Genomic DNA, 26,899 nt, shown 5'->3' on the forward strand with positions numbered 1-26,899 from the left:
AAAAAAAATGAAAGTAAGAAAAATGTGTTAAGTGTTAAACAATCCCTTGGTAATTCCAGTGGTGAGGACTCCCTGCCATCTTTTATGATTTTGTGTGTGCCCACATCCAATGGTTTGTGTCTTCCCAATGCACTCTTTATAGAAAAGTCCAGTTCTTTCAACTTTCCAGCATCTTCGGAAGTGTAAAATAACAAATAAACGAATCCTGTAAATATTAAGATCAGTCAGAAAGGCAATAAAGAAGTTCTTCTGTTTAGTTGTAGGGGGTACTTTCATTATCCTTGCTTGTGGTTGCACTGTTGCCAGATGAATTTCTTTCCTTCTTTCCCTCAACTAAAGTTTTAAAATGCTGTAAAGAGATAAAAAAAGAAGTAAATGCATATTCAGCCAAGAAGATATGTTCTGATTTAAAGAATACGTAAACCCAACATTTCATATTCCTGATATTTGCCTGCTGTATCTGTACTTGTATAAAAAAAAAAAAAAAATCCTGTTCTATTTGTATTGCTTTCTCTGTTTGTAATAACTGGTGTTCTTGCCAGTCCCTTTGCATTCCTATCAAAAAGTGACCACTCTAGGCATGAGAGGACAGCTTGGTAAGTTCTCTGGCTGTGCTGAGAACTCAGCCTGCTCTCCTCCAATGATCAGACTTGTCCTGACACGCCCCCCCCCCCCCCCAGCCATTCACTGGGAAGATTTGTGTACTGCTGTTTCTCCTCCTCTACCTCTCTGATCTCCTTATGAAGGTGAGAACAGAGGGTATATAGTCACTTAAAAAAGGGGGAAAAGGTATTTATAATGGGTTTTATATACATACATACATACATACACACACAAATGTCTTGTTTTAAGTTCTATTTTAAACTGAATGGGCTGTTTTACAAGGTGAGGGTTTACATATACAATAAAACCTTGCAATGTGAGCATAATTTGTTCCGGGAAACATGCTTGTAATCCAAAGCACTCTTAGATCAAAGCGAATTTCCCCATAAGAAATAATGGAAACTCAGATGATTCGTTCCACAACCATTTATAGGTTGCATTATAGCAATGTGATAGGTTGTGTAACCATAAAATGTCCATCCGCAAATGGCAGTCTCCACAAGGGGATTAGAAGCAAAATCCAGCCGGAACTACAGAGTATAAAAGAAGAGAGGCGCCTATAAGTGTAGCAATATGGTTACATTTAAGTAAGCATTCCTGTGCTTTTACCTGAAGTTTGTTAAAGCATAACTAAAAGCAAAACTTTCTTTTTAGTTTTGGATAGAGTGGAGAGGGATTAGAAACTAGGGATAGACCGATATGTTTTTTCAGGGCCGCTACCGATACCAATATTTTGGTCACAAAGTATGGGTATCGGCCGATATGGGCCGATATTTTGTACATTTAAAGTTTTGAAAAATAAAGACAATTTTTGACACAAATCTGGTACTAAACATGTTCATTTATGTTTAATGCTCAATGGCTGGCGTGCGGGCACCCTGTGGTGGGTGGCTGGCTGGCACCCTGTGGTGGGTGGCTGGCCGGCACCCTGTGGTGGGTGGCTGGCTGGCATCCTGTGATGGGTGGCTGGCTGGCACCCTGTGGTAGGTGGGTGGCTGGCACAGGGGCTGTGGGTAGCTGGCTGGTACAGGGGCTGTGGGTAGCTAGCTGTTACAGGGCCTGTGGCCGGCTGGCTGGTACAGTGCCTGTGGGTGGCTGGTACAGGGCCTGTGGGTGGCTGGCTGGTACAGGGCCTGTGGGTGGCTGGCTGGCTGGCTCGCTGGTACAGTGCCTGTGGATGTGGGTGGCTGGCTGGCACCGGCTGCTGTGGGTGGGTGTATGGCTGTGATACACTCTCGCAAGACTAGTTCCGACTCCAGACGAGGCTGTTCAAGGCGAGGGAGGTGGCCTAAGAAGGCAGAATGACGTCACAAAAATATCGGCAATATCAGTCAGTTCCAGGGCCGATACCGATATATCGGGGAAAGTGCATATTGGCCTGGCTGATAATCGGTCTATCCCTAATTAGAACACTCGCCAGTTTTTATTGCTGTCTGTACCTCCGTTAAGGAGATTCTCTTTCTGTCCTGTTTACCGTTATCATTAACCACTTAAGGATCGGAAGGTTTAACCCCCACTTAATGACATGGCCATTTTTTGCAATTTGGCACTGAGTGACTTTACCTGGCAATTGCCCAGTCATGCAATGCTGTACCTAAATGAAAGTTAAGTCCCTTTTTCCCCCCACAAATAGAGCTTTTTTTTAGTGGTATTTGATCACCTCTGTGGTTTTTATTTTTTGCACTGTAAACAAAAAAAGACTGAAAATTTTGAGAAAATTAAATTTTCTACTTTCTCTTATAAAAAACATCCAATAAACTCAATTTTTGCCATACATTTAGGCCAAAATGTATTAGGCTACATGTCTTTAATAAAAAAAAAATCCCAATAAGAGTAGATTTATTGGTTTGAGCAAAAGTTATAGCGTCTACAAGCTATGGTGTATATACTGGAATTTATGCAGCTTTTACTTTCTGACTGCCTATCTCATTTCTTCAAGTGCTAAAATGGCAGGGCAGTACAAAAAGTCTCACACATGTGGTGTCCCCATACTTAGGAGAAGCAGCAGAATGAATTTTGGGTTGTAATTCCACATATACCCATGGCATGTTTGAGCAATATATCATTTAGTGACAACTTTGTGTAAAAAAATAAAAAGAAAAGAAAAAACACAAAAAAAAATTATGTAATTTTACCGAAACTTGTGGCAAAATATAAAATATTCCATGGACTCATTATGCCTCTCAGCAAATAGCTTGGGGTGTCTACTTTCTAAAATAGGGTCATTGGGGGGGTTGTGCTATCTTGACATTTTAGGGCCTCCGAAACTGTGATATGTAGTGAGGAAGTAAAATAAGCAAATTTACGCACTTATAGAGCCTGAAGGCAGTGATTGGGGTTCTGTACACGGCTAGACTCCCAAAAAGTCTCACACATTTGGTATCCCTGTACTCAGGAGAAGCAGCAGAATGTATTTGGGGTGTCATTCCACATATACCCATGGCATGTGTGAGCAATATATCATTTAGTGACAACTTTGTGTAAAAAAAAAAAAAACATATTAATTTTCCCAAAACTTGTGGCAAAATATAATATTCCATGGACTCAACATGCCTCTCAGCAAATAGCTTGGGGTGTCTACTTTCCAAAAGGGGGTTATTTGGGGGGGTGTTTGAACTGTCCTGGCATTTTATGCCCCATATTAGAAGCTTATTCCACACATTGTCCACTCTTAACCACTTGAAGACCAAGCTTTTTCTGACATTTTTGTTTACATGAAAAAAATATTTTTTTTTTACTAAAATTACTTTGAACCCCCAACCATTATATATATTTTTTTTTTTTTAAAGCATAGGCCCTACAGAATAAAATGGTGGGTGTTGCAATTTTTTCGCAATTTCTTTTTTTCACACAGTATTTGCACCAGGATTTTCCAAGCGCAATTTTTGGAAAGAAAATACTTTTTTGAAATTGAATGCACAAATACACTATATATTGCCCAATTGTTTGGTAAAATATAAAAGATGATCTTATACCGAGTACATAGATAACAAACATGACATGCTTTAAATTTGCGCACTCTGTGCAGCGGCGACAAATTACGTACATTTTTAAAAGCCTTGACAAGCCTTTCCAGGTTACCACTTTAGATTTACAGAGGAGGTCTACTGCTAGAATTACTGCACTCGATCTGACATTCAGGGCGATACCTCATATGCATGGTGCAATTGCTGTTTACATAGGACACGAGACCGGCGCTTGCTTTCACCTTTGCGTACAAACACACAAACACAGGGGTGCTTTCTTTTTTTTCTTTTTTCATTATTTATTTTGCTTTTTTTATTTTTATTTTGACACCTTTGCATTTCATTTTTTTTTTTATAAATTTTTTGGTTATCACAGGGAATGTAAATAGCCCCTATGATAGCAATAGGTAGTGACAGGTACTCTTTTTTGAAAAAATTGGAGTCTATTGGACTTTAGATCTCTCCTCTCCCCTCAAGATAGGTGTGATAAGATGCTATCCAAATATCCCCAATGGCACTGTTTATATCTGGCAAAACTGAAGTCATGAAATGCTTGGAGCTTCCAGGATCTTAGGCCATAGGGAGGATTGGAGCCATTCTGGTCTCCAAACAACTCTATGGTCGGCTGACGGAATCACCAGCTGCAGTCTCGGGTTACCTGGTGGGACAAGAGAGCCCAAGAAAACCGTGGATTAGAAGAATTAGCCACTAGGATTGCTTTTTCATGAAAGCAGACCGCCGGCTGTAAAAAACAATACCAAGATGATGCTTAAGCCTGCAGACATCATGCCGGTATGACCGCTCAAAGTCCAGCGACATGCCAGTACGTTGCTGGTCCTTGTTGGGCATATAATGCAAGGTTCTTTTGTGGGCTGAACGAAAAAAAGAGAACCTAACAGATTCCCCTAATGACATTGATCAATGTGGATGAAGAAATCTCTGCCAGAAAGTGTGTAGTATGCCCACCATTGGACCTCCCAGCATCCACCCACTTCTAATGATGCATGCAATAATATAGAAAAAATGGTGTGGACCAAAAGAAACTGCGCAAATGAATAATCAAACTAACTATGTGATAAGGCTAATTAGCCACATAGGTGTTAGTGAACATAAATAAATAAACACATTGAATTGAATTAATTGGAATTGCTTCCACACTGTGAGCTGCAAACAAAAAGCAAGAAATGCTGTGACAATTATAAATGGTGAATATATTGAGCTCAACACATGGGTGTTAATCAATAAAGTGCTAGTGCAAATAAATAAATATATAAATAGGAGTACAAAAGTCTCTAAAGTGCTCGATATCAATAAAAAGTCCAATGATTGGCAGCAACAATTTTTTGATAAAAGCATAGACTTGATAGGAGTGATTACAAAGCCTCCACCTCCAAACTTTCACCCAGTGTAGTGAAGTATATGACCCCTTGATTATAGGGGGTCACACAGACATAATGATCCAATTATTATACCGATCCTCCGCTTCAAATTCCCTCACCAACCGGGATAGACATTCATACATGCAATGTTCTTTTTTTCCATTCAGCCCATGGGTTAAACGAGTTAATTGCCATAAAATGCATGAACCGCAAGATTTGCTTGTATCTAGTCCTGGCCATGGCAGCATAGAACACAGGAATCAAGAAAAAAAACATTTGAATTATCCTCAATACAAACAACTTTATTAAAAGAAGTACAAATTCATACTCACAAACTTAGATTTGACAAAGGCACATCAACACTAATGTTACAGCATCAAGATTGTCGCATCACAGATATGAAGTCCTTACAGTGACTGTCTGATGTCTCAGAGGCTCTGAGGAAGAGGCGAGATCTCGAAACACATCAGCCAGTCGTTGTAAGGACTTCATATCTGTGATGCGACAATCTCAATGCTGTAACATTAGTGTTGATGTGCCTTTGTGAAATCTACGTTTGTAAATATGAATTTGTACTTTCTTTTATTAACCACTTGCCGACCGCCGCAAGTAGATATACTGCGGCGGTCAGCCCCTCACAGGCAAAATGACGTATGGGTACGTCACTAGCCTGTGAGGCTCTGGGGAGCGAACGCGCGCCGCTGGAGGCGCGCTCCCGCTTGGTCACAGACCCCCCCCGCGCGTGTGCCCGGCGGACCCGATGTCCGCCAGGCACTCGCGATCGTCCGTGACAGCGGGAGAAAGGCAGGCGGCTGATGAAAACAAGCCGCCTGTCATTCTCCCCTGTGTAAGAACAGTGATCATATGGTTCTACTATGTGGGACCGTTGATGACTGTTCCTACACTTCAAGCCACAGCCAATCACAGTAAGAATCATGCCCCTAGGGACACACACCACCCCTCCCTCTCAAATAAAGTTAACCCCTTCACTACCAGTGTCATTTTACAGTAACAGTGCATATGTATAGCATTGATTACTGTAGTAATGTCACTGGTAACCCCAAAAGTGTCAAAAATGTCAGTCAAGGGTCCGATCTGTCCACCGCAATGTCGCAGTCCCACAAAAAAAAAAAAAAAAATCGCAGATCGCCGCCATTACGCGTTAAAAAAAACAACAAAAATTACATAAATCTTTCCCTTAGTTAGTAAACGCAATAACTTTTGGGCAAACCAATCAACATACGCTTTTTGCGATTTTTTTTTTACCAAAAATATGTAGCATAAAACAAGTTGGCCTAAAATGTTAAAAAATTTTGATTTTTACATTTTTTTTGGGGGAATTTCATATAAAAAAATGTGAAAAATATTGTTATTTTTGCAAAATTGACGCTCTTTTTTTGTTTATGGCGCATGATCAAAAAAAAAAAAAAAAAAAATCGCACAGGGGATCAAATACCACCAAAAGAAAGCTCTGTTTGTGGGAAAAAAAGGACGTCAAATTCGTTTAGGTACAGCGTCGCACGACCGCGCAATTGTCCGTTAAAGTCACGCAGTGCCGAATCGCAAAATACCCCCTGGTCAGGAAGGGGGTAAAATCTTCCGGGGCTTAAGTGGTTAAAGCCATTTGTTTGTATTGAGGATAATGCACTAGGCCAGTGCACCCTCTGTTAATTTCTTGATTCCAGTGCATCTTGATATCCCCAGTTGTGAGAGGGCAGCAAGGCGGGTGCTATCCCAGGTGGACAAATATTAGACCCCTGAGCGACACCTTTCATGAGGGCCATCTCTAAGCGCAGGAGAGTGTTTTTTTTTTCAGCAGAGAACACAGCCATATGGTGAATAGGGTCAGTGGACCAATATTACCTGAACTCACTCTCTTTAGTAATGCCCATGATGAGCGATAGGCCCAGAAATGTTTTAAGTTCGGAAACAGTGATAGGTTTCCAGGCAAAATTCTCTGCCATGTGTCAAATTTGGGTTTGCGGCGATAAATTGATTGGCCTGTAAATTACTTTGGTCCACAATAGATGTGTACAGATCTTCCGTGGAAAACAGCTCATAAAACCAAGGGGAGTAAAATCGTCTGTTTCCACCTGAATTCCGGGTTGGCCAGTGAATGGGGGAAGTACGGGCGCTGCAGAAGTGGTGGGCTCCCAATCTGGATTTGCAAGCGCATCAGGAAGGGCACTATGGGCTCTACAGGGCTAGCCACCGCACCAGCTTGAACTGCACTTATAGGACTCGCCACGTCACCAAGAGATACTGCAGTGCTGGTTTGTCTACGACCATGTGTACTAGGCCACTGGTGCTTGCCAGTTCCTCAGGAGATTGAGCGGCACTAGTACCGACACTGCTGCATACGAGAACCATGCGATTGTTGCACCTCAGCAACAGAAGAACGGCGTCAGGTACACCTAACCCTAGCAAGGACCACTACTCCGTCGTCAGAGTTATCTGTCAGGGTGCCGCTGCTTTCTAAAGGTTTGAATACTGAGCCTGATTCTGACAGTGAGGCTTCCCCATCGCTCTCATTTGTCATGTTCAGCATCGTGTAGGCCTCTTCACTAGTGTACCTCTGTTTGGACATTTTGGCCAATAAATTGATAGGTACCTAGTGTGACTCACAGGTAAAAAAGCACCTGGTTGTCAAGGACTGTTTGAACCGTTTCAAAAAAATTTAACTGCTAGCGCTAGCAGAGATCAGGCCTGACTCTGCTAACACTGTGGTTTTGTGTTCTGTGTATTGGAAGTGACAGTGATCTGCTGATACTGCACTTCTTGGGGGTTGGGTGGAGAGGCTGGCAGGTGTCGGGGCTGATCCTGCTAAGGCGGAGTTTTGGGAACACTATATTATACTATTGGGGACACTAGTATAGTTCTGATCTGATCAAAGATATTGATCCATTCAGACACTATACTAGTAATAGAGGTATTTAGTGTGTGTGTATCACTGGCAATCAAAGGGTTAAAATGTATCACTAAATATGTGGCAGGCAATCTGACACTATCCTGGATTGACGCTAACTACGTTAAGGCTAACTGACGTCACCTGGAACACTAATATAGTGATCAGAAAAAAGATCTGTACACTATAATAGTGACAATGTGACAGGGCAGTGAAGGGTTTAACTGGGGGGTGATCAGGGGGATATATAGCGGGTACCCTAAACCTATCTGGGACTGACACTAACTACCACTAACTGCTGCTCGCACTAACTGGCATCACCGGTGACACTAAAACAGTGATCAGTAAAAAATATGTATACTGTATATAGTGACACTGACAGGGAGTGAAAGGGTTAACTGGGGGGTGATCAGGGGGTGACAAATGTGCCTATGTGTACTGGTGTCAGTGAAATGCTTGTGTACTCACTGTCTGATGCTTTCTCCTCTCACGATGGAACCGAAAGGGGCTCCAGGAGAGGAAATTGCATAATCTCCTGTGCCTGTGTTTACATTACACAGGCACAGCACATTCTGTTATTCACCAGAACCGATCAGTAGGTCCAGGCTATAAATGATTGGCCTGGACCCGACGAGTGATTGGTACTGGAGTGAATCCGATCACCGCCATGTCGGTGAGTGCAACCGACGTACAGGTACGTCGATTTGCGCAGCCAAGCCACCTTGCAGCAGTAAAACTGCGGCGGGTAGTCAGCAACAGGTTAAAAGAGAAAGATAATCCCAAATTTTGAGTTGCCCCCAGAAAAGTAGTAGAGTAGAAATCTTCCAATGGGGACACTAGTTCTAGTGACCTGGGGGTCCCCAAGAAATTCTCTTAATTTGCAGGGATTTCTCCCACTTTCTGTTTGGCTATGGTACAGGAAGTGAAGGGAAATCTCGGCACTGGGGGACACAACTTTTCACACAACTTTCACATAGGATCCAAATGTTTTTCCAACCGTACAGAATAGGCCAATAAAATTATTGACTAGACCCTTTAAGCTGGCCATACACGGTGCAAACTTCAGCCAGCTCCCGATGAAACAGAAGAAATTCACCTTTTGGGTGGCTTTGTTGGACCCTTTCCGCCAGACATCCATCAACTGAAAAACTGAAAAATCAAAGGATCTAAGTGGAAAATTGTCAGCCAAACAGCAGATGCACTCAAATGCTACCTCTGATCTGGAATTCTGGCAGCGGTTGTCAGAATACCATAGTCGAGCACTGGGGATTCCCCCATCAGCACTGTTAGCTGCACTAGATATAGATGCAGAATAAATAAATAAATTATATATATATATATATATATATATATATATATACATACACACACACACACACACTATATAGAATACATACAGGAATCCTAAATCTTTTTGCAAGAAAGCATATGCAAGAAACCTGCCTACCAACAGGAACGTTACTCCCATTTTCTCTCCCCCCCCACACAGCACTTGAAATGTAACTTACTCCTGTGTGCCGAATTTTTTAAACAGCTTGCTGGTAGCTGTAAGAGTTAGTTTCATATTTTTTTTAATACATAAATGTATTTTAGGATGATCGGTTTTATATTTCCCTTATTTTAAAGCTGAATTCCGGGGTAAGCAAGTACTGTCTAATTAAAAGAGTCTTGGGTGTGCAGTGATCCAGTGTGAAACTTTGCCTCTGTGAAGGAGCTTCCTGTAATAAAGACCAGTCACTGCTGCTTTCTCTCCTTGTCTCAGCCCCTCCTGTAGTTTTCTCCAGGCAACCTGTAGTGGGCAGATTTGCTGGGCCCCTCTTACAGCTCTGCTTTCTGCACAGGCTATGCACACTGCAGTAAAGTGGGGTGCACACTATAAGAAAATCGGGCGAACGATTGTCAGATTTTCCTCATTGTTTCACAGCAACGAAAATTCTTAAGAAAATTCGTACGACAATTCGTATGAAAATTCTCGTACGACAAAAGGCTTTTATTGTTGTTTATTGTTTCTGATCATGCGCAGTCTTTCTTTTCTGATTTTTCTTGTACAAAAATCGTACGACAACGGTACACATTTAACGAAAATCGTTTGTTTTTTCCTGTACGAGAAAAATTTTGGAGTTTTTCCCTTCGAGAATTTCTGTAAGAAAATTCTGAATGGTCTGCACACACTATACGAAAATCGTACAGAAATTCTTTGGACGAAAATGTTCGCCCGATTTTCTTATAGTGTGTACGAGCCTTAAGGATGTTATTTCTACTTTTACAAGGGCCTGCTGCAGGCTCTTGGTTTTCACAAAGTGGATTTATAGCCTTTGTGACTATTGAGTCACAAAGTACATTTTTAATAACAATGCTTTTGCCCAGAGTTCAGCTTTAAGCATTAATTACCCAGTTAAAAGCTCAACTTCAACTCCACCCCCCTTTCTGACTTTCTCCCTTAGTCCTCCCTTCTGCATGTAACTTTTAATCATTTTTTTTTTTTATCACAGAGTATAATGCTGGAGACGAGACAAGCCAAGCACTGCTTTAAAAAAAAAAATTCTCTAAAGGCTAACTCCACCTTTTGCAAAAAAAATAATAAATGCACTCACATTTGCAGAAAAAATATATACATTTATTTTTTTTTTCAAATTATCTTCCAGAGCATTGCAGTCATGATCAATGCATTACAGGTGCAATGCACAGGCTCAGATTTTTCCTTCACCTTCTTGTCTGTACCAAGATACTGGCTTTCAGTTATTGAGCTGGAGGAAGTGTTAATGGACCACGAGTGTGGTAATCACTGAACTTGTGTTAAGTTGAGAACTACAAGTCTGCTGCAGTGGAAGACAGGACTTGTACTTCATTTATGCACAGATCTCTGTAAATGAATGACGTGGCTGTGCGGGACATACGGGAGTGGTACACCCACATGCTATCATGAGGGGTGGGATCAGTATGTGGGTGAAGGGGGGTCCACTTTCAACCATGTTACACCCATATTTAGGGTGTAACATGTAATATGGTCTGAAAGGTGGAGTCAGTCTTGAAATATTTCACCGTTGTTGGCAAATAACCCCATTATTTGTTATGAAAGATACTGGAAAAGAAAGTGACCCATGAAACCAAGTACCGACCTGAGAGTTCTTAAATTCAGAGTACAGAGAAAAGAGGACATGTAAAGACTGTATCCGACTCTTGTAAACAGGGATATCCACAATACCTGGAAAAAAAAAATCAACTGTAATATGATAATCATAATCGCAACAAGCAGGTACATTCACCAAGAAAAATGCCAATATTCCTTAGTTTTTGACAGATGCCTGTATAATGTATCACCTACTGTTCTCTTTTATGTCACAGACTCTAAACGACAAAATCTATCAATTAAAGATCCAGATCTGATTTCTGCAAAGCCAACATAGGTCATGGCCTAGGGTGGGAGGACTGTAAGCGGGCGTCATATAGTCTTTCCTACATCATGTTGCTAAATGTCTGTAACACATTGCTATGTATATTCAAAGGCTAAAGAAAACTTTGCTGCCTGTCAGTGCAATCAGGCTGAGTTTTGATCAGGGGTGGGCAATTGATTTTCCCAAGGGGCCACCTGAGAAAATGGGATTGTTGTGAAGGGTCAAACTTAATTCTTCTCAATATTAATTTTGGACCTGGGAAGGTCCAGAAGTACATAAACATATAGAAAACAAAGCACTCATGAAATAGGTCTCTTTCAGATGGGGGGACTGGGGGTGGTAAAAACAGGCAGCTGAGATGACGTTTTACCAGCCCCCCGGGCCGCCCACCCAAACTATCAAACAGCCAGCTGGAGCTGTTCATATGCTGAGGCTGCGGCATTTTTAACTTGGGCTGTAGAGTCTGACAAGTGGCACTAATTGTCAATCTCGCCCATTGAGTTCAATATGGCTGTGCTGTATCCAACCCTGTGGGGTAAATCAGATGGTGGGGAGGTGATATAACACATCATCACTACCTGTCAAATGCCCTTTAAAAAGCACTGTGACTGGAGAGAGAGAGCCTGAGAATGGTACAGCATGGATTTCTACAGATCCTTACCTGGAGTGAAGAACAGGTGCACAGCTCCCTGGGATTTTGGCATGCAGGTACTAACAAAGGAAGAATTTGGCCAGGTCACAGAGTGCCCAGCGAGCATCTGGGCATCTCCTAGTCAGCGCTCCCCCAATAGAAGAGAGCCTCATCAGCTCCTCAGACTCTCTCCTTCCAGTTCTTGCGGCTATCCTATGGACATCTGTCAGCGTGTCTCTATGAGCCTGTCCGCTTCCTGAGAAAGTGGACTTAAATTCCTGACATATTTGCAAACTTACCACATATCATATCAATATAGGTGGGTAGGTCACAATCCAAATCAGCTGATGGCAAACTAACCTGATGAAACAAGCAAGGACAGAAGTTTAGAACAACTGTTCCTGTATTCCAAGAATAAGAATTTCACATTAGTAACCAAACCTTTCCAAGGAGTTCTTCAAATTCTGGCAGCCATTCCTGCATCAGTGTTTCAACTTCTGGCATAGGCCTAGAGACAAAATGATTTATATGTTTAAGATAGACTTACAAGAAAAGAGGAAAAAATCAAGTTTACTGAAGATCACGTAAGAATAGGATTTGGAAACTTATTAGGGAGCATTCATCATATCCTTAAAGACTAATTTACACAGGCATAGAGGCCCCTATATTGTGCAGGAGCCATGTGTTTATATGTCTGGAGCAGCATGAGCTGCGTGCAGACAGCTTATGTTAGTCAATGGTGGCACAGCATCTGTACAGACATCCGAGTTTGACAGTTAAGCAGGAATGGTGCATGACTCTGAGCGTATACAGTGTATGTTTGGAGCCGTGCACCCATCCATGTGTTCCTGTCAAACTCAGGTGTCCGTACAGCCGCTGCACCTTTATTGGCTAACACAGGCTGTCTGCATGCAGTTCCAGACACATAAACAGGGCTTACTCACTGTATGAGCCTCTGCGCAATGCAGTGTGAATGAACCCTAAATGACTAACTCATTGACGGAAAACTGTATTCAAGACTCTTGTGCAGGAAATGAGGCATGTGAACTGCTGTTTCTTATACTATCCTCTGCTTATCTGACCTGCTTATGTAAAAGTCTATCATGTTTATTGTTCATTAGTTCTTGGGAGGCCCCTTCAAGTAGTACGGAGCTCGTTCGCTGATCCTCTCGTACCCGAAGACGGGACCCAGGTCCTCCTAGCCGAGGCTTTGACAGTCGTCACTGCGCATGGGTGCCGTGGCCCTGCTGGAAGACTATGGATGGTGTACGCCCATTGTGTTGCTATGACTACACGTTTCGGAGGCATGGCCTTCCTTAGGTCACCACCAAGCCGGCGGGTCTGGTACGCAGACGCGGTGGGCTGAGAATGCCAGAGCCTCGGCTAAGAGGACCTGGGGTCCCGTCTTCAGGTACACGAGGAGCAGCGATCGAGCTGCGTACTACTTGAAAGGGCCCTCCAGGAGAGGAGAAGGGATTCAGTCGTTGTACATGCCCTGAATTATCTGGAAATATGTGAGTGCATCAAACACAAGTTTTGTCTATTGTCTTCATTAAAACTATATTATGCGAGGGCGGCTGTGCGCTTGTGTCTTCTTTTGAATTTTCATACAGATCCTTTGTCCGTCACCCAGTGGAAACAAGGAGAGCTGCAACGACCTTACGTGTGCATTTTTTCTTTTAAAAGACTACCAGCCAGCTTTGGAGTGTATATCTGGTCAGCGCATGAACTGGTGAAAAATCTTCCTTTATGTGTTATTAGTTCTCCTTAACCCAATTTTAGCTGAAATTTTTCTTTAAAGTCTATGAGCCGGAGCTATGTGTGGGAAACCTAAGATGAAGAACACCATGGCAGTCGGGGAGATGGTCCTATTCCAATTTGCAGGCAGAGTTATTTCAAGTTCAGACTAATGTATATGGGTATACATTAGAAAAAAAAAAAATAAATGAATGAAGAATTTACCGAGTATAGTGAACACTAGCAGGTGGTTTTGAATGATGTAATTCGCTGATGCTTGCTATCCAAGAATCTATAGCTTTGTGATTCCTTTCTGCATTGTCCAGGCTCTTCACTTTTATTTGCTGCTGCTAGGAAGACATAACATTGGCATGAAAAACTAAGGGTCCTTCTTTATCTTGTTGTGCTCCAGTCAAAAAGCTTTTTACATTGTCATTAGATTGGCAATAAATTATTATGCTAATTCCAGCAAAAAAATCTAGTTGTATTTACACATGTGCTAACATTTTTTGACCTATTTTGTTTGTTAAAGTGCCACTCCAAGAACCTATCCAACCTGCTCCAGTGACCCACTACTTTTGGGTGCCGATACCTGAAGCGCCGATCCTCGCCTACTGTGCAAATTGTGACTCAGAGATACTACACTCCTAAGCAGCCTATGTAGGCCGCTTTTTATCTACTAATTTAGTACATAAGCTGCTTAGGAGTGTGGCATCCCCAATTCACAATGTGCTTTCCCACATCCAACATCTGGAAGATCCACCACTCTAGAGCCAACTTGCCCCTTGGATTAAGATGTAAAGTTAGATTCAGGGACTGGTGGACTCTTGTCCCAGGCCAACAAATAAATATGTTAAAACTCCCAGGAATGGAAATGGGCATGCCAAATAGCATCAAAGCAGGGGCCATCTTCCCTAGCACCCTCATGTAGAGGCAGATACAGGAATCTCCAGAGACCTTGAAGATTCCATCAGGGATCTGAGGGAATGAGTTTTTCTGTGTAAAAAACACTTGGCACAAATGTTCTAGATGCCGTGTCAGGACCAAGGTGGATTTTTGAATGTTCAGTACTCAATCATTCTGCTCTAGAACCTGCACCTGCATCGGAAATGTTTGAGGACTGATCCAATTGCTCTTGGAGAAGCAGGTTGTCCATAAAACCCCAAAATGGGGAAACCACAAGGTTCTTAAAAAACCCAGAATCAGACCCAACATCATGGTGAACACTCTGGGGGCAGTAGATAGGACAAATGGCAATGCCACAAACTGATTTTGGTGAGTCTCCACAGCAAAACGTAGAAATTGTTGGGGAAGGTGAAAGATCGGGAAGTGCAGGAACGCATCTGTCATGTACCTGGTTGAGTCCGAGCTGTTGGAAGGGTTTTCCCTTACACCTCCTGCTATTATTAAGCTTAGGATCTACTAGAAAACCCAGATCCTTCTCCGCTATGGATTCCCCCAGTTCTACTCACCCTAGTATGTATGATGCATGCATATTCTTAGCCCCCAAGTGCATAACTTTACATTTATCAACATTACACCTCACTTGCCACATAGTTGCCCAATGAAACAGTGCATTGAGGTTGGTTTGTAAGTTGGAGACATCCTGTAAAGAAGTTATTCCACTGCATAGCTTGGTGTCATCTGCAAACACTGAACTGTTACTTTCAACCCCAGACCCTATATCATTTATAAAATATTAAAAAGTAAGGGTCCCAACACTGAAGCTTGGGGTACATCACTGATAACCTTAGACCATTCAGAGTCATTAACCACTACTCCAGTGGTGGCTGGTCATATGGGGAGCAGGGGCGCCCCCCCCCCCCATCCATGCGTCCGGCCCCCTAATCTACATGTGGGCGCTGGACGCATGGAGTTCAATGGGGCTTTTTTTTTTTTTTAATCATGTGAATGGAGGCTGAGGCTTGTGGCCATCTCCTGGAACGGATAGTCATTCTGTTTTGTTTTAGCTATGCCTTGATTTGACATGTGCAGGTGAGCCTAGTTAGAATGATTTTTAGAGTCATTTACTGGTATATATATATACCTGCACATGTGTCTATTATCTCAGCTATGATTAAGCACCAGTTTTGGTATGAAACGTGTTAGCTTTCAGTGTTATCATCTCCAATCTGGTATGTTCATCTTTTATTTATTTTTGCAATTTTGAATATAGAACATTATTTTGGAGTGCCACCATCCAATCCATTTCTTCCATATGACCATAGATAGATAGATCATAGACTTCAGAGGCACATTTATCATCCAACGACACTAGCACAAAACTAAGATGTAACTATAAACAGATTTCGCCTCCAAATACAGAAAGGTTTCTTCACCGTAAGAGCTGTGAAAATGTGGAATAGACTCCTTTCAGAGGTGGTTCTGGCCGGCTCACTAGATTACTTTAAAAAAGGCCTGGATTCTTTCCTTGGTGTACATAATATAAATGGGTACTAATATTTATAGGTAAAATTCCAGGGAATATCCGATTGTCTCTCGGGGGATCAGGAAGGAATTTCCCTTCCTCTGGATCAACTGTGGGTATAGGATGTGTATATGGGATTGTATGATTGGGTTTTATTTACTGTTTTTTATTGGTTGAGCCAGATGGACTTGTGTCTTTTTTCAACTTAACTATATAACTATAAGACTGTGCTGTGCTGCAAGGTGATATGCCTGGGTGAGAAGCCAGCATTTTTTTTTAGTCTAGTGTCCATTCACCTGTAGGGGACAGTAGTGGTCATAATTAACAGAGATCCTGTCATGTACGATTAAGAAATATGGTTATTTTTTATCCCTCAAGGATTTATTATGTTTGCTTCCATAATTTGTACTTCCCGACACAGTTACTCACCGAAACACTGTGTTGCTTTGACCCTTCAGTCAACCATAGAGCCATAACAGTGGAATCAGATTGCTTTGTTGAAGGTTCATCTAGGGTTAACAAACCAAGGTGATCAGGTTTACCATCAGGCCGTGGAACCTACATGGAGGATACATGAAAATTGTTAAACAATTGGGATGCCAACAACATTAGTTATTTATTCCATCACAACTTCCAAAACAAGGAATTTTTCCAGACAGGCAAAACTGTATGATACACTCATTCCAATGGAGCTGCTTAACTTGCTTAAAACACATGTGCAGTATGCCCTATATTTGAAAAATACAATAAGCAGCAATGTTAAGATGTAAACTGGTCACATAATAATGAATGAGGTTAATATTTTAAATGCAATTTAATGTAGTAAAACAGACAGGTTTGAACGGACCCTGAGGGCCCATTCACGCCAGAAGCGTTGGAACAACCCAGTCCACTTTGTTAAGAGCAGCAGGTTGCGAGGCGAACCACTGCATTGCAATGCTGCTGCGCTGAATCAAACTGTATTGAAAAGTCAATTGTGACATTTCAACAAAGTTTTGTGAAAAAGAAAAGTAAACAGCGCAATTCCCCGGGATCTGTGTATCGGCATGGTGGTCCCCTGGCACACTTCAGCAGATGTACAGTTAGCTGGTGTAAATGGGTCCTCAATGAAAATTGCGTGTCAAATTATCACAAGATACAGAGATATAGACAGATTAATCAAATGCATATTAAGGTTTTTCTTCGAAAAAAAAAAAAAAAACTTGACAGTGGTTTAATCCTTCTCTAAGCCTTTCAAAACCATGTCCCCACCAGGAGACAGCCTTCAATAAAACAGGAACACGCATACATTTTCTGTAGATCCCTGCAGTTAATGCATCTCATTGCACATGGCTGACAGACAGACAGACTCCTAAGCCAACTACTGAGATCCAGAAGACGCAGGGCATTAAAGTTCTCTGAAACATTTAAGCCTGTGATGCAAAATCTAGAAACAAATAGCTGACAGAATAGACCCAGCCAACTATATATATATGAAAAATAACTGATGGCCAGGCACATGTTAGCTTTTGTATCAGCCTTCCGAGAGGTGAAGATGCAATATTACAACAGTTTAGATTGAAAATTCATTGTATGGTTCCAATCTTTAAGGATGTTGAGTTGCAACATTCCGTGAAATGGAGTGTACAGGACTACCTAGAAGGGGTCATCAAACCCCGCACCCTCATGCAGAAGCTAAAAGAGGGACATGAATTAGATCATAGTTCCTGTACTTTGGACCAGAGGATCCAAAGCTTTTCCTGGGGAAGGAAAAAACATATGACAGGACATCATGCAGCCCAGGCCCAGATATTCCAGGCATTGTGAAAAATTCAACATCAACTTTTAGAGGCTGAGGATTCAGCGGATATTTTGTAGGCTTTGCATGATCTTTTACACATTGGCCTTAAAGCTGTCCACTGACTGTTCATGCAGGAGCAGATCACCAAAAACTCCAAAATGGTGATTGCCAGCGCTGAAAGTAGAGCAAAACACTCAGATCAACACCTTTGTAAAAACTTGTGGTGCCATGGCAAGGCTTAAGAGCAGAGCCACAAACTGTAAGTGCTGTTCCTCTAATGCAAAATGCAGATAATGCTGGTGAGGCAGAAATATGGGAGTGTGCAGGTAGGCATCCTTGATGTGCACCAAACCCACCAGGGGCTGCTCCTTTGTTGGGTGCAGCAGGCACTTTCAAAAAGGCATGAAACATATTGGTAGCAAGTTTTGAAATTGCAGGACATCTGAGATATCCCAGGTCTAAATGGCTTTAATAGCTGCCAGATGTCCACCCACTTGGAAGTGGGGGCACCCCTTCATTGGGAAGAGGACATCTAACCCTCCAGGGGCAGGCTTGGGAGTCTAGTTCTTCCTCAAAAAGTGGGTCTTCTGCTTGTGAGTTCTGGAAGAAACAAAAGGAACTAATTTTGACCCCTGACATAAATGTTTTTTTGCCCCAAAGGCTTCTGCCTTTTTTTCAAGGGTGGGGGTGTACTTTTTCCTGCTGTGATCTTTTGGATAAACCTATCAGAGGCATTGCCAAACATGGGATCAGCCTGTGGTGTTCCAGCACAGGGGGCCAACAACTATGCCATAGCCTAAGGACCCGGAAAGGCCTCACTACTCTGAACATGCAGTGACCTCAGGGAGGCACCACAACTGACTGCACACCATCGCTCCTGAAGGCGGCGAGAGAACCATAAAACCACACCCATGTCTCCCAAAGCCTAAAGGCAGGAACAAAGCACCAGTGAACCCAAAACAGAGGCATCTACTTATAATGAAAATGCTTCACAGCCACGTAACAGCTCATTCTTGCCTCTCCTGTGTCAGGCATACACCATTGGGCCTTCAAAAAACTGGGCTATACCACCTGCCAAGATAAGTGCTTTCCACAGGGACCAGTGTACAGAGCAGTTTACAGGTCATCTCTGTCTTTCCCCCCAATGTTTGGGTACAGTACCTCTAGGAACTGAAATCCAAAGAAACTAATCCGGTTAAAGGCTACTTCAAGAACACAAAGCCTCAGCAGCTGGATGCAATCTTGCTAGAAGATCTAAAAAGTACAATGGAAAGGAAAACTCTCTCAGCAGAGAGAGGTATGTTCATCACCTACCACCTAGAATACTAGCAAAAAACGCAATTTTGGGAGTGAAAGGGGTTATGCAGGGCTGAGTTAAGCTTTGCTATTTGCCAGTCACCTGGAGGTAGAGCACATCCCAGTGGTCTAAGATTTTACCATTTTCGGTGCTCTGAGATGTACAATTAGGAAAATGGCTCTTACTAGTTGTTATTAAAAGAAGTTGTGAAGTCAGAAGGTTTTTTTATCTTAACACATTCTATGCATTAAGATAAAAAGCCTTCTGTGTGCAGCAGCCTTCCCAGCACCCCTTAATACCTACCTAAGCCCAATCTCTGTCCAGCGATGTCCAGGTGTCCCTTAGCCATCCGGGACTCTCTTCCTGATTGGCTGAGACAAAACCGCAGTACCATTGGCTCTCGTGGCTGTCAATCAAAATCAGTTAGCCAATCAGGAGAGAGAGGGGGTGGGGGCGAACCGCAGGTCTGAGTCTGAATGGACACACGGAGCCGCAGCTCGGCTTGGGTGCCTCCATAGCAAGCTGCTTGCTGTGAGGGTACTCGACAGGTGGGAGGGGCTAGAAGCAGCAAAAAGGGACCCAAGAAGAGGAGGATTGGGGCTGTCCTGTGCAAAACCACTTCATGGGGCAGGTAAGTATAACATGTTTGTTATGTAAAAAAAGGAGACTTTACAATCACTTTAAGACTTTTTCGTTTTGCACAAAACTGATAAAACTGTATAAAATGGAATAAGCCATTTTTTAAAATGAATTATTGCTGTAGTAAGTACAATACCTTTAGAAATGCATCGATATCTCCAACAGCAGGAATAAAATCTGGGATAAAAGGTTTTAATCTGTGGTCCAAATCTATGGTATGCGGAGTGTATCTGGTGAAATAATCAAAGCATTTAAAACTACTGAAGCTAAATGTAGGTTACCACAATCTATACATATGGGGGGAGATATATATTAAAACTTGAGTGCAAAATCTGGTGCAGCTCTGCATAGAAACCAATCAGCTTCCAGGTTTTATGGTCAAAGGTTAACCAAACAAGCTGAAGTTAGAAGCTGATCGGTTTCTATGTACAGCTGCACCAGATTTTGCAATCAACCCCATGGATGCTTCCAAATAGGAGGAGGAGGAATCCATTAAAATATAACTGTACATGAAAATGTATTTCTGAATTATACTCAAGACCAAATACACTGTATAGTAGAGTAGCTGCAGTACAAACACTCCAATACATTTTTTATTTCAGCAACATTTCAATACATTTTAATTCAGTTTACCCAAATATAAAGGGGTCTGCCGAAAGAATAAAACAAGTATTGAAGTTAGTGTTACTTGTTTGACCCATTTTTGACTTCCCAGATACTAATTTAGTATAAGGATAATCTAGACTGGAAATGTTAGCACAAGTGCATCAAAGATGGCTATACAAGTGTTACACTTTTGATCATCATACACCAAAGTTCCACATAATCATATCTCCATAATCCTGCATATGACAGAATGTCATTTTCTTGTAGTTCCATTTATCCTGAATGGTACCCCAATGCACTTGTCCCTTTAAGGTTGTTGGGAAAAAGTCGTCCCTCCGGGCCTCCAGGGGCATAGAGTCGAGTGGGGGCCATCTTGCCCTCACTCGACTTTCTGCCCATCACTGCACAGGGTCAGATTGGTTTCGCCTCAACTGATGGCTCTGGTAAGCGGAGAAAACGACCAGGAAGCGGCATGAGGGAGGGGGGGGGGGATCTCTCCCGCTGCCCATAAAAGTGATCCCGTGGCAAATCCATCGCCGGGACCACTTTCATCAGATTCCGGATCGCCAGCTGCATAAATAGATACCAGGGTGTTTTACCATAACCTCGGTATTTAAGGTTAAAGGCCCGACGTATATACACAGTAAGCGGTCCGGAAGTGGTTAATAATATCACTCTTTAAAACCACATATTATAGAAATCCATGTAAATTCTCTGGATTCTAGAGAATCCAATGCAGTGCATGCTCTCAGCACAGAAACCTTTGGCTGCCCATTGACGCATATGTGCGGCATAGCAGCGTTAAAGCCAACCCTTTTGCCGCAACTCATATATAGTGGATGGCAAGAGGTTTATAAACCTTTTTTTTATATAAACAGAGAAATCAGCTGCATGTTCTATTTTAGGTTATTCACATTTTATTCAATTTCTAATAAATTAAGCTATGCAAGTATTAGAGAATAGATACTGTAGGTAATTTTATAATACAAGGCCAACAAATATTTTATTAAAATATTGGAATAAACAAAGCTTGGTTAAATTTGCTTTGCGCTTTATGGCCTAGGACCCAACAACGTGCATGCAACAAGGCATAACTGATGATCTTAAAATGGATTGTGTGATGTATTTAAACTATGGATTATGACTAGTTTGAGCTTGCCTTAAGGAAACAGCCACAACGTCCCTGACACCTTGCTCTTAAAGGTTAAGTTCACCTTTGTAAAAAAAAAAAAAAAAAGAAATTAATTAATAAATGCACATCTTCTTGCCGTTAAAAGAAAATGTGCATTTATTATTTTTCTTTTTTTTCTATGAGCCTGCAAAGCACTGCACACGCGATCAGCAGATCGCAGGTGCCATGCAGGGCTCCTGCAGACAGTCAGTGTATCTGCCTGCTCATACCTCATTGAACTACCTAGAGAGTTCAACAGCCGCAAAGACTGTCGGTATGTGCAGGTGGAGCCCCACACGGCTGCGTTTTTTAAAAAATGGGTGTAACATGTAACATGTTACGAAAGGTGAACTTTTCCTAAACAGAAGACAAAGCACCAGACTATATCTAAGCAATGGTGAATACCACCACTACAGCCCGGATTACCCACTATCCAAGATATTTTTTAAAAATGTTGGCACATCAAAAATGTACAAGACCCCCTGATTAGAGATAAGCATTGCTGGCTTCAGATTAAAAATGTCTCCACTTTAAAGTGTTTGTTAGACTAAAAAAAAAGAAAAAATTGATCCTGTTCCCTTAAAGCATGTTATACAACACAGTGCTTGTGCTGTGTAATTTGGCCCTTTGTATAATCTAAAATACCTGACTGATCCTGCCTGGTTCTGCCCTCCCCCCTGTAAATTGACCATGGTTTAATACGGCTGTTGAGCCCTGACACCGTGGTCAGTTTACGTGCCTCCGTCATCCACATAGCCCTTGTGCCCACCCCTCCCCTCCTGCTGATAATAAAACTATATGATGATGATACAATCCCCTCTATTAAATAAGGACATGCGCCCCACTGCATGTGTTTAATAAAAAATATGCAGATTTCTACCTGATTTCAGAGCGCCTCCTGCGTTCATGTGACTGCTCATCACTCTTCTTCCAGCTGACCTCAGCGGGAGTTCTCGGCCCCACCCACTTGAGCGGTCAGCCCAGGAGAGGAGAGCGTGGAGGAGTCATATGAGCGCTGGGAGGTGCTCTGAAATCAGGTAGAAATCTGCATTTTTTTTTTTTATAAAACACATGCAGTGGGACACGTGCTTATTTAACAGAGTGGATTGTATCATCATAATATTGTGGCTTTACAACCACTTTAAGTAAAGGGATTGTCTTTGTCCATTAAAAGTGCTGGCATTATTTGGTTCTTGAATAAACAATGGCTCCATTTATAGGCTACACCTGATAATTTGTACTGATGTTCCCAAAGGTAGTCCATGTGAAGATATAAAATGAACAATTTCCCTAAAAGGGGTATACACAGTGAAAAAACAAAACTACAAATTTGCATTCATAGACTACCAGATTCAGGTCTTTAATTAAAACGAAATGTATTTTTCATATTTCCGTTTTTTATGTGAACTTCCCTACAATACAGTTTAGACATTACCTGATAATGTACTGAAACAGCTCTTTAATGTCTGATGTCACTGGGAGGTGTTCAAAGTCTGCGGGGTCATAACTAGAAGAGAGGAGAATAATAATGTCATATTTTAGAACAAAAATTCCCAACCTTTGCTATAAGCCATACCTTAAAACAATTGGCTGTGATCTATCCTACAGGATAATAATAATAAAAAAAAAGGTTAAATAGATATACACAGTATATAGTAATTTCCATAGAGATTTTATTTGCCAAGAAGAAAATTAAAATGTTTTAATTTTTTTTTTCCATTTTGGATACAGAATAAACCATTTTGATATATATACCTTCTACTCAGGTCTCGGTCAGAGAGAATTCCTCTCACTTACTGTCACAGTGACAATGGTTTCACAAGACAGGAAGTTCTCCAAGAGAACCAAAGACAAATGCAAATGCTTTTGGTGACTGTGGTCACCAGCATACCAAATAAAGAGGACTTTCTAATAGCAATAAAAAAAAATCAGAGAAGGGTTCTAATTCTTCCCCACTCAATGCAATATATATATATATATATATATATATATATATATATATATATATATATATATATATATATATACACATACACACACACATACATTTAAAGTGTTTAACACAATCCCTATAGGAAAAAAAAGAAGGGATTACCTGCAGGAACATTTATAACAGAGGTTCCCAATCACCCAGGGTTTTAAAACAGGCATTGAGGAGGCAGGTTGTAAGACTTCTTTAATTTGTAGACTAGCAGTTTTATATGAACATATTTACCAATATCAATTTGACCGTTCATTGTTATATCTACAATACTCATCTTTCATCTGAAAAATGGAGATCAAGCTCTGCATTTGGATTACACTGGGTGTATATTGAATAAAATACAAGCTTGCATCTATGTTACTAACCTATACAGTTTTAATTTAGATGCATTTGCATTTAAAGCAATGTTGCTACTCAAAGTAATTGTAAAGTCTTGTTTTTTTTTTTTTCTAACCAACATGTTATACTTACTGTACCTGCTCTGTGCAGTTGGCTTTGCACAGTGCCCCGGATCCTCCTCCTCTCGGGTCCCTCTTCTGTGCTCCTGGCCCCTCCCTTCTATTGAGTGCCCCCACAGCAAGCAGCCAGGCTACAGCTCCCTGTGTAAATGCAGACATGGAGCTGTGAATTGGCCCCACCCCCTCTCGCTCCTGATTGGCTGACTGACTTTGAATGACAGCAGTGGGAGCCAATCGCCCCGCACTGATGTCTCAGCCAATGAGGTGGGAAGTCCCGGGCAGCTGAGAAACTGCAGCAACATCACTGGATAAAGATGGGGCTCAGGTAGGTATTGGGGGGGCTGCTATGGCTGCCACTGGTATACAACAATTCTGGTTTGTCAGATATCTATCAGGTCCCTTACAATATGCTGTGTTTCTGCCTACCTTCCCCTGTAGGGGCTGATGGGAGGTACCACAGCAAACTGTGGGGACCAGGTGGATACCAGTTCCAGTCATCGTTCTGCAAGGGAACAAAGACTGGAGTCCCTGTACACTGGAAAGGTGTGTATTGTTTTGCTTATTTTACAGGGTCACATAATAACCAGAAAAATAAAATGTTTGTCAAGACTACACCTCCATATAATTGATCCGAGGGGAACAATTAGTCAATCCAGTCCCTGGGATCAATATATACCATCACTCCACTTCAAACATAAAGGAAAAGGAAGGGGAGTGTGTTCCTCTAGATCAGGCATGTCCAACCTGTGGCCCAGAACCACAGGCAATGCGGTCCACTGCCCCCTGACAATTTTTTATTTTTTTTTGCTGGGGAGGAAGGAAGTCGAGTCAGGGGCATGGCCACAGAGGTTTCCAACTAACTGTAGGCAGTGGCTGCCTCGGAGGGGATCATCCACTAGTTGTGTTAAATCAGCGTTTTATTACTTATATACCTTAATTATAGTATATATTTTATATGCGGCCTGAGAAAATTTCTCTACACTCAATGTTGCCCAGAGAAGCCAAAAGGTTGGACACCCATGCTCTAGATTAAAGTCAACATATATAAAAAGTTGGACAGATATCATCAACAAGGTACAATTAGTATTTAAAAAATTACAAAAGGCTTTATTGAAAAACAAACAATTTAAGTAATGACAAAAACTACACCTCCACCATATCTCAATTAAAATAGGACAATGCTGTCAATGGACACAGGAAGCTACCACAGGCACACATCCATCCACTCACTAATAGACAATTGTGTAATATAAGCAGCAAAGGAGACCAGGTAGTAAACCAGTAATGACATGTCCACAAGGGCACAGATTTCTCCGTAAAGGGATCAATGTAATACTTCGCTGGTCAATTTCTGCAGGCCATATAAGTAAGTGTCCAGTAGTGGATCAGAGCATATATTAATTCACAAGATATTTAAATGGATCACAGGTAGGCCACTAGCTCAAAGACTAATTGTATGAGTTGGGCTGTTGCTTGGGGTGGGGGAAGATCGCCGGGACTAAAAGCTCAAGCATATAGTGCTGTGTGCTTGATGAGAAAGTATCAGCCAGAAGCAATTGCAGAGGGAAAGAGGGATGACCTACTCTCTGCACATCAAGCAATGTGAGCTACAGTCTCTAAGTGCACAGTCCTGCCGATACCGCGAGTGTGTAGCGCAAGTGTGTAGGTGGGATGGGATGGAATCGGTGGTGGGGTTGATATGTAAACCCCCCCAGGGTAAACTGTCCCAATGTATATCACCACTTCCCGATACTTCTCTTCCGCGTTGGCTCTTGCCGAGAAATCCACCTGTCTTTGCAGGGGGGAGTAGACCCACTCCCTGTACTTCCGACATCACACGCTGCAGTGTTAGTTAGTGTGCACCTTCGACTGTGTCTGCGGTTTGTTCACCAGGGAGAGCGGTGTGTCCAAAGGTAGCGACCTGTTTCCCAGGATTACCCGACGTGATGTCATGTTGACGCATTTCACTCGTCAGACGAGCTTCTTCAGAGCACATATTTTAATTGAGATAGCTTTTTATATATACTATTTTACAGGGTGCCTTTAATTTCATTATGGTGAGTTAGTGACAGTTTTCTGTAACTTTTTCACCCCATTTATAATAAAAGTAGGAAACCATATTGCCAAACAACTTTTTGGCTACTGGCCTCTATTTACGTACCTCTTCTCCCATTGTTACATTTTGTTTATATTCTCATAAAACAATTCCTTTTTACACTCACCCCACATTTGAAGTGCTATTTCCTTCCTCATCTTCCTCATCATCATCGTCGTCGTCATCATCGTCATCATCATCGTCGTCGTCATCGTCGTCGTCATCATCGTCATCTCCATCTCCTGTATTGTCTAGATCTTCATCATCACTAAATTCATGCTGAGAGCTGATACGAATCTCTCCAGGCTTATTAGCAGCTTTCTCTTTCTATATATTGTAGGAAGTATAGAAGTGCATTAAAAATAAACATCATAAAATTCTCAACAGTATTTTAAGATAGACAGACTAATACTTCATATTGTATTTATTGAATCAGACAATTTTCAAAACGCTTTTTGGGAAAAAAAAAAAAAAAAAACTACATATTCATATTTTCAAGCCAACTAAACTTTTAGTTTAAGGTCCCTTTCACATGGGCGGTGTGCTCGACGGACTCCGTTTTGCTCAGCGGGGATCGATCTGCCGATCCCCGCTGAGCAGGCAAATGACAGCTCCATCTCCGCTTACTTTGCAGAGACGGAGCTGTCAGGGCCCCTCCTCTATGGGAGATCGGATGAAAACGGACCGCCTGTCCCGTTTTCATCCGATCTTATCCAATCCGATCCTCCAGACAGATGTAAAATAGGGTTTCCATCTGTCTGGATTTGACGGACAGGATCGGATCGGATAGCAGTACGTCAGCGGAGAGATCTCCTTTTCAGCAGA

General features: G+C 41.9%; 1 protein-coding gene across 2 annotated transcripts in view; it reads right to left on the reverse strand.

Annotated features, from left to right (window-relative positions):
* Positions 1-228: 228 nt before the first annotated feature.
* Positions 229-26,899, reverse strand: part of IFT46 (intraflagellar transport 46) — a 49,066-nt gene continuing 22,395 nt past the window's right edge. Inside the window, exons 4-12 of one of the 2 annotated variants that reach the window (XM_082273473.1) lie at positions 26,202-26,401; positions 22,973-23,044; positions 19,897-19,990; positions 16,474-16,602; positions 13,842-13,963; positions 12,321-12,387; positions 12,179-12,239; positions 10,973-11,058; positions 229-349 (exon numbers count right to left, since the gene is read on the reverse strand). In XM_082273473.1, coding sequence (XP_082129599.1) covers positions 254-349; positions 10,973-11,058; positions 12,179-12,239; positions 12,321-12,387; positions 13,842-13,963; positions 16,474-16,602; positions 19,897-19,990; positions 22,973-23,044; positions 26,202-26,401 — 927 coding nt within the window. In that variant the 3' untranslated portion in view covers positions 229-253. Of the gene's footprint in view, positions 350-10,972; positions 11,059-12,178; positions 12,240-12,320; positions 12,388-13,841; positions 13,967-16,473; positions 16,603-19,896; positions 19,991-22,972; positions 23,045-26,201; positions 26,402-26,899 lie in introns of both variants that reach the window. The other variant, XM_082273472.1, reaches the window with a different exon arrangement.

This window comes from Pelophylax lessonae (assembly GCF_965119305.1).
Source record: "Pelophylax lessonae genome assembly, chromosome: 12".
Lineage (NCBI taxonomy): Eukaryota > Metazoa > Chordata > Amphibia > Anura > Ranidae > Pelophylax > Pelophylax lessonae.